Genomic DNA, 11,691 nt, shown 5'->3' with positions numbered 1-11,691 from the left:
GAAACATTTATTGGGTTATTAACAAATTTTCAGTTAATTTTGTCATATTGGTGGGTGGTTAGTTAATCTAGCACTAATAATTCTTTGATTTTTAGGCAGAAATTTGGAAATGAGTCCACAAATCTAGGTCCAACTCCAATCTTTCCCTTAGTCGACAATCTCAAAGGTGGAGTAGAAGAAATGGAATCGTATTTCCCAAATAATTGTTTACGTCTAATTTTCTAGGACCTATACGTTTATACGGAGTATTCTTTATTTTTGTCTTAAGCGTGTTTTTATTGTGAATTTTTAATATTACTTCTAGTTCTGATTACTTTTACTTATTCTTTTACGTAAATATCGTGTCCATAGAAATCTTATATATTTTGGTGTGTGTATATTCTCGTTAGCTGATCTCTTGGTGAACGATTAGTATGTATGTAATGAAAGAATACGCAACTGTATTTATTCTGTATTATATGATGGCTAAACTCAAAAATTTAGATTAGATAAAATTTGTCATGTCTAAACAATAATCCCCATAAAAGGGTTGATTACTTGATTGTGCTCAAAATATAATCTAACCATATGTATAATTTATCTTGAGGACATTCCAAACGTCCAACATACAAAGAATACATTAGTTGACTGACTGATGCACACAACTGAGGACAAGCGTATGTGTATATACAGGGTTGCAGAACCGAAACCGCGAGCAGCCAACGAGGACTGGCTAATTTACATGCTGCAAATCAAGCCTCTTCAGCCACGCTCGTGTGATTATAAGGAGTCGATGAAGGGAGCCAAACCTCAATTCGGGTCCCACCAGATCCAAGAGCAGCATCATTGTTTCGAGGAGAGATGACACGAAGAACGCAGCCATAGCTTTCAAGTATCTCCCTGGCAACTGTCAGGCCGGCAACAAAGTTCCATGTCATGTTGTCTTCCATCATTTGCTCTGAAGAAAGTTCTACCCCAAAAGGTGTCAGAGAATGCATTTGTGTCTGTAAACACGACGGAAAGTTGAAAAGTTAGTCTCTACTAAAAGATTTTACTGTAAAACAATTTATTGCTCCAGTTTCTAGTACAGGAAAGCAGTTACTTTAGAAACAAGCAGTTACTTAATTGTCAGTAAGAATTCCTAAGAATCCAGTCGGTAAACAGTGTGTTTGGGTTAAACATATTGCTCCAGTTTCTAGTACAGGAAATCTTTTTTAGTGTAAACCAAGTGACTTTATTAAATGTTAATTTGATAATAGGCATCATAAATCACCCCCCGACACACATACACCGCGAAGGAAAATGTAAAATAAATAAATAAATAAAATAAGTGGAGTCAGAGGGAGTAATAGACGGCCATAAAGTCACAACGCATTTTCATTAAAATCATAATCATCAGCTTCCCAGAATACTGTTTTTTTGTAGATGCATCAACATCGACAATCGAAAGCTGATCAGTTTTATGTAGACAAGTGTGGGACCCCAGATAGGATGTCTATACTCTATTGTCAGCCCAAACTCAACCAGGGTGGCGACCCAGACCTCTTGAAGAGTGGCAGGGTAAGGCGACCCCCTTCCAACTCCCAAGGGCATACGGAGGGACTTGAGTTGGACTTGTGAGTTGTGACCTCCAACTCTTTACCACTAGACCAACAGATGGTTATACCAGCAAGATTTAAGAAGAGAATTAATCACCTTAAACAAATCAGAAAAGGAAATGAAAGAAAATAGTTAAGAATGATGATCAAACCATGTAGTGCATATCAGGACCATCATCATCAATCACAACAAGAGCTCCTCCAGCAGGTGCTCCAACCGAGACAATTTGAACATTTCCGCCAACACGTGTACGCAAAAGTGCCCCCTCAATTAGATTACCAAGGGCCTGACGAAGAGCCGCTTCTTCAACAGCAACTTGTAGGACCTTCGAGAATTCACTTAATTCCACATTCCGTCTTTGCTTTTGAGCAAGAGGCTGTGCAGCTCCAACCAAGTCTACTAGCACATCAGAAACATTGCACGGTCTTCCTGACAAGACGAAATAGCATAAGCTTGGGAACAAGTTAGGTGAGCCCGCTCGACAAGGCCTAGAAATCAGTTTGTTAAAAGCTCGGCCCAAGCTCATCTACATCAATCTCGAGCTTGAACTAATCTGAGCTGAGCTGAGGTCTGACTTAATAGCTCAGATCAGTAAAGTGGGTTAGTGTTCGTTTAATAAAAATGTAGTCTTGATGATTTCTGATAATAAACTAACGATTTTCTTGCTCAGCCCTATCCGAATCCGAGCTTCAATTTCTAGGCCTGAAGAGCTGATAGCTGAGAGGTAAAGCTCAGTTTTTCCTAGTCGATCTCGAGCTCTTCCGAACTCGAGGTCATATCAGCTTGTTTACATTCCTAAGTATAATGAAAGAGTTATCTTTCATGAAACCGTGATAATAACAATAGCAACTTGCACTGATTCTCCTCTGCTCAATAGATAAGGCTGATTATCCCACGGAGATGACCTTACCTGGTGCTGTGTAGTAGCAAAGGTGCAAGGGCCAGTGGTGGCATAGGCATCTCCAAATCCTTGATTGCCAAGCTCGAAAAAGTGTTTCCAAACCCTTCTTTCTTATTAACACTTGTATCATTAGACGGCTCATTCGGTAACTTGTATATCCGAAGCTCAGGTTGAGTATAATTTGTACCACCCATTTTCTTCAACGATTCTTCATTAAACCGCATTATGTTGGCCTGAAAAAACATCAAAAACCAAGGCAGCAATATATTAGCTCTGCATCATGGCAAAAAAAGAAAAGGTGTAGTGGGGAAATCATCTGAGATGACAAATCTAAAACTTCGGCAAAAGCAAAACTTGACCAAGGACTTTAAGGATTGGCTGCAATCTGCAATGGAATTTCATGTCATGTTACGTTATACCCGTTATACGCCCCATACAAAAGCGTCAAAGTTTAGGCCATGTCAACCAATATTTCAACATATAGTCTTTATTTTAAAGCGCCTCAATCCGTACTATCCTCTATTATGTGGGGAGAAATATAGTGAAACACATGTATTTGTGAAATAAGACGGCAAGTAAAGTAGAGACTAAAAACATGGGAAATCAACTCAAATATCATATAGGTTAAGGGAAGATGTAACATAAATGAGATTATGACTTCTTTCCAATTGAGCTACAATATATTGAGCTGTTGCATTAGAAAGTTTACTAGGGAAAAGGAATAATAGCAAGCTTTTAAGGTTGAAAGATAAAGGAAATCTTTTCCAAGGGGGCCTCGAGATACAGCAAGAACTCCTCTTTTCTAAGGAAAAAGTTGAATACACATTATCTACACTTCTTTCATTTTGCTTCGGAAGATGGGTGGAAGAAGCATTACTTCTTTTCTCCTAAAAACTAAGCTAAATGCCATAGTAAAATCCTGGAGTTCATCTTATGAGCAAGAAAATCGTTAGTTTTCCTATCTTCCAATAGGGATCACTTGAATCGGGGCTAGAGGGATAATGGAGGAAAAATACAAAGGAAAGTAGGAGGTAGGTGTGGTGACAAACGAGAAAGGAAATGAAGAAAGACTAATAAGTACAATATTAAGTGGGTGATAATTACCAAAACCTTAGTTTAAAAAAGCCCGCTTCGAGTGCGCCTTGGATGAGGCGCTAGCCAAAATGCCTTGATGCATTTTAGGTGCGCCTTTTAGACGAGGCTCACATAACAAGACTCGGTAGTACGCACGCTCCATATCTTTTTCATCTAGATCTTTAATTATGTCGTTTCTTTTCCAACATTACTCCCAACTTTTACTCATTTACATGTTAGCCAACACAAAAAAACCTCCTAAAACATACATGCATCAGAAGTCATTATTAAAATAATTTCTCCACTTATTATTAACATATTTATCAGTCCTAACAGCTATTCTTTCTCTTACGTAAGTCTTTGCCAAACAATACATAAACGGCCGTATGAGGTACATTTATGTACCCTAGGGGCATAAACCACAGGCCATTCTTATTGACTGTTTTGACTTTTAATGATCCATTCTCCACGTATTACATGCCCAGCAGTTATCAGGCAATTGTCCACAGTTCTAAACATCGGCCGCAACACCGATACTCGACCGATTTATAAAGGTTTTGGTGTTTATTGCGACCGCATTTTAGCGTGTTTCAATGCGATATTGACCGCATTTAATCCCGATAACCAATACTTCAACTGTGACCAAACCGAGATTTAATACCATGATAGTATGATCTTCTCAATGTTGTTGAGTTCATGTCATTCACTCCCCATGATAGTAATCATACTGTTACTTGATATTACAACATTCTATTTTTGGCACAATGCTCTAGCCCATAGCGTGTATATTATTATACATGTTAAATAATATTATTCCTCTATATCCATACTTCATCTCCTAAACGGCATGTCAATTAGGTCACTGGGGAGGAAAAAGTCACAAGTATATTGCAAAAAACACATGACTACTTCAGTGGTATATATCTTGAAAACAACAAGGCCTTGGAAAGGTGAACTAAAAAATTATACAAATGTCTTCTGCCAAATAGAGATAAAAGACCAAACCTTTGTCATATAAACAGCATCCTGCAGCTGTTGCAGCGTATCTCGCATACGATCACTTTGGACAATAATGTCTTCAACTATATCATGGGCAATCTGCAAGAGCATAATCACAAGATTCACAACAAATCTTAATGCCAACAACAAGAATCAGCGCATTGAAAAATCATAAAATTGAGCTTTGTAGAGGAAAGCACCTCGTTTCTTTTTAATTGGACTGATAACATTTGGGAGAGAGTTCGTAGGCTAGACAAAGGGCCTCGTATCTGAGGATAAGGAGACCAGTTAAGTATTATGAGATCTAGGCTGATACAGGAATGAAAAAACCAAAGAAATTGATATCTTACCTGTTCCACTAGATTACTCATCCGAATATTATTTTGCCAGGAGGTCTGCTGAAGCAACATCGCTTTCTATGACAAGAGAAAGCAAGTTAATAAAGAACCCTGAACCAAAGTAGATGCCCTTTCGATATGCACGAAACCTATGATGAAGCTGAAATCTACGGGTGTGTTTGGATAAAATTTTAGGAGGGAAATGGAGGGGAGGAAAGGGAGGGAGGGAGACCCCTCCCCTCCCTTCTTCACTTCTCCACCCAAACATGGACTTGGGTGTGCTATCTAATAAGCACAAAATCCACAAAGTTGACTGTTTACATAATTCTTTTGTGTGTGTGTGTGTGTGGTCCAAGCGGATCGGGTTCAAAAGCATGTCATGAATAAACCTCTTACGGACAAGTACCTCCCTCAATGACACCTGCTTCCTGAAGTATTATTTGGAACCAGTAAATTGCAACAACAAAAACCACGAGCTCAAATATGAGCGGCATTCAACTAGCATAACTATTAGAGTACACTGAAGTACTTGTGAAGAACGAGTGATAAGTTCCTCACTTAAAAAAGAAAGGTGGAAGATGGAAACGATCAAAGATGAGGTTGGGCTACCTGATCCATCACATAAGCCATAGCAAGGGAACAAGAAATGTTTATCGCATTTAGTCTCTGGTCAGAAGAGAGGTTAAAGTATTTCAAGGGACTTCCACTGCATGATGGAATTTCTGGTGACTTCAATTTAAAACTGGGAGGTAGTGCATAGCTCTCCTGTGGGGACCGTGCGTCCGAAGAATCGTCAGATCCCCTCCCCAGCTCCATATCAGGCAGCTCTGCAACCAAAAATCCAACTACGAAGGGATGTTTGACCATCGGTAAAACAATAGCTCCGCACTCGGGTACTGCCTCTGCCTATAAGCCAATACAGTATTACCCAAATTAGCCAGTAAATTGGAAGTACACCTTCCCCATTGTTTCTGGCTGAGGGGAAAAAAGAGCAAAAAGAAAAGCGAAAATGCAAGTCCAAATGTGCCTGGTACTGCTTCAAAATGTGGTCGCCCTATTCAAGTAAAACTTTACAAATAGATCAGAGCAGGGTGTCACAGCCCCAATTAATACTATGATTCCGAATGCAGTACAGATTAAATCACTTACCTGCTTCTTGGAAAGTGCAGCCTCGGCACCACGTAACCCTGCTGGCATATTAAAATTTCCAACCAATATAATAATATCAGACCCATCCCCTGATGGATAAAGAGTGACACGCCTTAGCTCTAAACGATCCATCACATAACTACCAGCAGGCCTGACATATACCTGTATTAACATAGTGAAAATTAAGGCTGGATGATATATAATTCCAAAAGATGATAATATTCGCTGCTTGTAGAGGTCACTTAAGCAAGATATCAAACAGTATCATAGTCCTGAGACTCACAACTCCGGAAAAAAACTGGTACCTCCCCCATTTTCTATGCCACCTTTCAAAAACATTCACCTTTTCTAAATTTTCTCAAAACTCCCACATTTTCTCAACTACTTACACCAAAATCCATATAATTTTTTTAGTGAATATCAATCATGATATATTTTTAAATTTGTGTAAAACTAACTTTTGCTAGAAGATGAGAAGCGTACATGACAAATATGGATGGCAAAATTGTCTTTTAAGTTTTAATTGGGCAAAATGAGCTTTTGGTGAAAGTTGGGAGTCGTGATTTTTCGCTTTCAACTAATAGATACTCCGTATAAACTAACACTCAACAAGCAATAAAGTAAGTCACCAGAAGAACATAAACTATTAGTTCGACGCTTATTCTCCTTGTAGGAATATAATCTAAAGATTGGTTAGGAAGGTTGTGTCTGAGACATGCAGCCTTAACCAAAGAGTAACAGATATCCAGTTTTCTTTTAGACCCTTGATCAAAAATATGAATGACAGACCTACACTTCACCACAAAACTCTTCCTTTTTTTTATTGTTGCCATCATCAGCAACATTTTTTATTCTGTTGTTAAGGGTGTGTTTGGATGGAGCCATGGAGGGAAATGATACGAAACCCCTTGTTTGGATAACAATTGAGGTTGGAGGGAAATGGGGGGGAAGGGATTTGGAGGGATCCATTTTCCCTCCTCCAAGCCTAATGGGAATCCTTCCACCATAGGAAAGATTTGGAAGGAAAATGACCTCCTCCATTCTTCCTCCCTCCCTTCCCTCCTTCCCTCCCTTTCCCTCCATTGTTGCTATGCAAACATACTCGGTGTGTTTGGATAGCAAAAGTGGAGGGAAAGGGAGGGTAGGGGGGAATGGAGTGTGGTTGTTTGGATACAATTCGCTAAATTTCCACTGCTGAAGATCATTTACAATTCGTTGAGAAGGTTTAAACCAAGGATTTGAACCTTTTGTTCATTTTTAAATTTTAATCTATCTACACCAGCAAACGTTGATCCACAACTTGAACCAAAATTGAATAATTGATGATGCCTACGACGACTACCCAAATAATCAACAAATAATAAAAATAAATGAAAAGTAAAGAAAGAAAATACCGAAAGAAGGGCGTGAGGATGAACAATACGTTGAAAAAGAGCCAATTGATCAAGACAAAGACGGTGAAAATCAGGGGTTGGAAGAACCAAACCCTGAGATTTAGGGTCTTTTTCAATTTTGTGGGTAAACTCAATTGGTGAAGATGATACTTTGCGTATGGCGGCAGCAACAGCCGCCGCGGATGGGACCCACTCTCCGTCACCTTGTTCATCCAAAACGGGGTCGTTTACGCAGCGGAGAGTTGCAGCAGCAGCAGTTGAAGTGGATAAAGAAGAAGAAGAAAGTTTAGGTGGGTAAGCAAAAGAGTGGGATTTTGGGGAGTGATTTGGGTGTTTAATGTAGTGGTTAATTAAGGATGGATTAGTGAGGGAGTTGTGTGATGGTAGTGATGAGATTAACAGCATTATTATTATTGCTTTGTTTATCTTGTTTTTACAAAAGTTTAAATGCTTGTATATCACTTGTTGTCATTAAGTATCTGGTGTACACTGGTTTTGGTAGTGGTGATGACTGATGACTGATGACTGATGACTGATGATGGTGAAGCTTGTTCACTTGTTCTTCCTAAAAAATGGGATGGTGTGCTAGATTCTTCAAAAAGACTACTAATGATAAGAGTTTTGTATACTACGATCAACGGGGATGGTATTTTGCGTTCTAAGTTTGTAATTGTACTACATCAATACTAATTCCAAACCCGTGCAATACTAATCCTAAACCCGTGCAATTGATATATTTTTATCGAATTGTGAAACCTCGTTGTTTGGGCCAAAATCTGCATATTAACCTAATGGAGCAAGCCCACCTAATTCTAATTAAAGAGTTGGGCCGTGAAGGAAGAGTAGAATAAAAGGAGCCCAAGTGTGAAGAAGAATCCACCTAAGGAGTTGGGCCAAGAGACGCGTGGGAGTGGAGAGGTCCGCTGATAGAAGAGTCACGCGTTTTGGAAAGCTCTCGGGGAGATTCTAAGGAGAAGTCAGGGAGATCAGGGGGAACGGTGAAAGGCTCGTTATGGAAAGAGTTGCAGCAAGAGTGTTATTCGTTTCCATAAACGTAGTAGGATATATCTAGAGTTCCTACTCTATAAATAGCCAAGGAAGCAAACAAGAGAGGACATTCAAGATCTCGCGCATACACATAACATATTGTGCTAGCTAGATTTACATACCGTCTCCATTATACTCAATCTCTCTTACAAGCTAGTGCAATACTTGGCAGGGTACCGTCCCTCCTGCGGTTGTTCCCGCATTGGGTTTTCCGCGTCACCCAATCTTACGTGTCACCTTTAATTATTTCCTTTATTTCCTTATTTTGCATTAACATAAACAATTAATCAACGTCCAACGAATAAGACCACATTGACCTAGTAAAACCTAAATACGGTATAAATCATTTAAACAGTTTGGCGCCCACCGTGGGGCATTGTGGTCGTTAATCGTTGATAACTCAGACGTATAATGGATAAACAAGCATCAGCAACTGTGTCATGGAGTAGTCAGCCGTCATTACCACCAAACCCAATTTAGAATCCGGCATCGGCGGCACCAACTCAGGCTCCTGGGCACGCCTCAAAAATCGCACATGTGGCAAAAACCTCTTTACCTCCCAAATCCCTTACTGTCACGACTCAACCCAGATCAGACAAAAATACAACAAGCTCAGGCCTCACCCCCGCCACCCAGTCCAACACAAATACTGCTCGCTGGCGTGGAGAATCTGTAAAAGGTCATGGAGGATATGCGAGAAGACTAGAGGAAAGTTGAAGCTGAAGCAAAAAAAAAGAAACAGGGAACTCTGGGCACAGATAGATATTCTAAAGCAGCAGACTGGCACACTGGCAAGCATGGAGGGTGAAGGACGAGCCCCGAGAGTAGATCGACACGGGGGCATCGGCGGCGAAATCGGCCGTCGTGAGATACCAGCCGAGCTGGTAACAAGACTAGATCTGACAGCAGTATCATTAAAAGAAAGAATAACCCCACGAGGACTAGGATACCTCACACCAGATAGCTGGCAACCAGCCAGCCGCGTGGAAGCACAATCAGGTAACCTCCCAGTTGGTAACTTTGTAGTAACTAATCAGACACCTGGTGCAGGATCCGTAGGCAGCCCGCAGATAAACTGGCAACATGGAACACTCGTGACTTCAACCCCATTAGCTGACACGGCACATCAGAAGCTTCCAGAATTTGGGCACAGGAAGGTACACCAAATCGCCGGCGGAGTAGCAGACAGACGAACTCCAGACTTAGGAAGCCTGACTAACCAGCAATACTTGGAGCTAAGGGAGATGTTGAGCAGGGTCCCAGGATTGCCACCTCCACTTGAGAAGGCGGCACCCGATAGTTATGCTGACTCACCATTTGTGGACGTTATATCCTTTATTTCCATGCCAAAGGGATTCACAAATCCAAACATGCCTTTCTTTGATGGCACGACTGATCCCTTTGACCACATGAGCCAGTATAAGCAGAAGATGATGACAGTAACGGCTGTAGGACAAGTAAAGGAAGCCTGCATGTGCAAAGGATTTAGATCCACATTGTCGAGGCCAGCACTCCGATGGTTCGTAAGCTTGCCCAACAGGTCGATCTCCACGTTCGCTGACCTAGTAAATGCTTTCACCAAGCAGTTCGCAAGCAGCCGGAAGCCACAAAAGCATGCAGGAGACTTATATATAATTGTTAAGGGAGCAGGGGAAATCATTGGAGAATACAACACCAGGTTCAACAATGAGAAGGTGGTAGTACGAGAGTGTGATGTGTCGATAGCAGTGGAAGCCTTCAAGAGGGGCCTCCACCATGACTCCGACTGTCAAACAACGACTATGCACCCTTGTCATAGCTTCGAAGTAGCGCAAGAAAAGGCGGCGGCTGCAATCAGATTGGAGGAAGATATCCTAGCCAGAGCCAACCTGCCTAATACACCAAGCGTATCCAGCACCTCAGCCATGGAGAAATTAGGAAGAAAGCAGTCTACCAACAAAAGGGATGAAAGGTATAGGCCATATGGAAGATGAGTTAACAGAGTCGACAACAGAGAAGAGAACCAGCAACTCCCCACTCTGGCAGAATATGGGTTCACCACTAGCATCGGAGGAATCTTGAAAACACTCAGAGAGATGGGAGATGGAGTAAGGTGGCCTAGGCCACCAGTAGAAGGGCAAGCATGGAGAAAAGACAGCAAGAAGAAGTGAATTCCACCGTAACATTTGGCATAACGCCAAAGATTGCTACACACTACGAAGGGAGATCAAGTGCCTGTACGAGTAAGGAGAATTGAGCCACCTATTAACACGTGGGGGTAAGCAGCAGAATAAGGTAGGCTCCACGAAGCATGCAGCTCCACCTACATGCACCAAGATAATAAACGTGATAACAGGCGGCTCGGATCTGAGTGGGTTGACATATTCAGCAGCCAAAAGGCGTGCTACTGAGACTAAGGGAGATAGGCCGATAACTTCCTGCATAATTTCTCATAGTGATCTACCTGCTATTGCCTTTGATGAAGGAGATATACGTGACGAACGAGAACATCATGATGCACTCATTATCACTCTGTCAATGGCTAACTGCACAGTCAGGAAAGTCTTGGTAGATACTGGTAGCTCGGTCAACTTGATCATGTTGAAAACCATAGAAAACATGGAGTTCAGTGAGAAAGTTTTGCAGAAGAAAACCATCCTATTAGTAGGATTCAGTGGAGAGACAAACAACTCATTGGGCGAGATAGTGATCCCAACCTACGTGGGTGGAGTCAACAAACAGGTCAGGTACTTAGTCATAGATGGACCATCCACCTACAACGTCATTCTGGGAAGACCATGGTTGCACCTGATGAAAGCAGTGCCCTCAACAGATCATCAATGCATAAAATTCCCCACACCATGGGGAGTAGAAACAATACGAGGAGACCAGGAGAAAGCTAGACATTGCTATAAGAAAGCACTGAAGTGCACTGCCATCCCTCCAGCATAACAATTACAGAAGCAGCACGTCTAGGACGAATACATTGAGCCTCCAGCTGAGGAGCTAGATCAAACCAACCTGGACAAGCTGCACCCAGAGAGGGCCGTGCTTATTGAAGCTGGATGCACAGGAAACCTGGGGCAGCACCTAATCGAATTTTTGCAGGCTAATATGGATTGCTTTGCATGGTCATATGCCGACATGATAGGGATAGATCCGTCCATCATAACACATAAACTCAGCGTGGACCCAAAGTGTAAACCCATCCAACAGAGACGGAGGAAGTTCG

At 41.4% G+C, this 11,691-nt stretch overlaps 2 protein-coding genes across 4 annotated transcripts; one reads left to right on the top strand and one right to left on the bottom strand.

Moving 5' to 3' along the window:
* Nucleotides 1-462: 462 nt before the first annotated feature.
* Nucleotides 463-7,948, bottom strand: LOC141640392 (chloroplast sensor kinase, chloroplastic-like). 3 transcript variants are annotated; one of them, XR_012542984.1, is made up of 10 exons: nucleotides 7,434-7,948; nucleotides 6,040-6,201; nucleotides 5,500-5,796; nucleotides 4,903-4,968; nucleotides 4,753-4,821; nucleotides 4,559-4,651; nucleotides 2,489-2,712; nucleotides 1,730-2,003; nucleotides 610-983; nucleotides 463-559 (listed from the first exon to the last, which is right to left on the bottom strand). XR_012542984.1 is itself a non-coding variant. In XM_074449192.1 (9 exons), the coding sequence occupies exons 1-9, from the start codon at nucleotides 7,836-7,838 to the stop codon at nucleotides 732-734; spliced, it is 1,842 nt and encodes a 613-aa protein (XP_074305293.1). In that variant the 5' UTR covers nucleotides 7,839-7,948; the 3' UTR covers nucleotides 463-731. The 3 variants fall into 3 exon arrangements, 1 of the variants encoding a protein (XP_074305293.1); XR_012542983.1 differs by having other exon boundaries at nucleotides 619-983; XM_074449192.1 differs by having other exon boundaries at nucleotides 463-983.
* A 2,654-nt stretch (nucleotides 7,949-10,602) lies between these two features.
* LOC141640384 (uncharacterized) lies at nucleotides 10,603-11,411 on the top strand. Its single transcript, XM_074449189.1, has 2 exons — nucleotides 10,603-10,696; nucleotides 10,816-11,411. Exons 1-2 carry the CDS (start codon nucleotides 10,603-10,605, stop codon nucleotides 11,409-11,411), a joined length of 690 nt encoding a protein of 229 aa, XP_074305290.1.
* The last annotated feature ends 280 nt before the right edge of the window (nucleotides 11,412-11,691 follow it).

This window comes from Silene latifolia, unplaced genomic scaffold (genome assembly GCF_048544455.1).
Source record: "Silene latifolia isolate original U9 population unplaced genomic scaffold, ASM4854445v1 scaffold_79, whole genome shotgun sequence".
NCBI lineage: Eukaryota > Viridiplantae > Streptophyta > Magnoliopsida > Caryophyllales > Caryophyllaceae > Silene > Silene latifolia.
The sequence above is the reverse complement of the archived record's forward strand: the minus strand, read 5'-3'. Positions and strand labels throughout refer to the sequence as shown.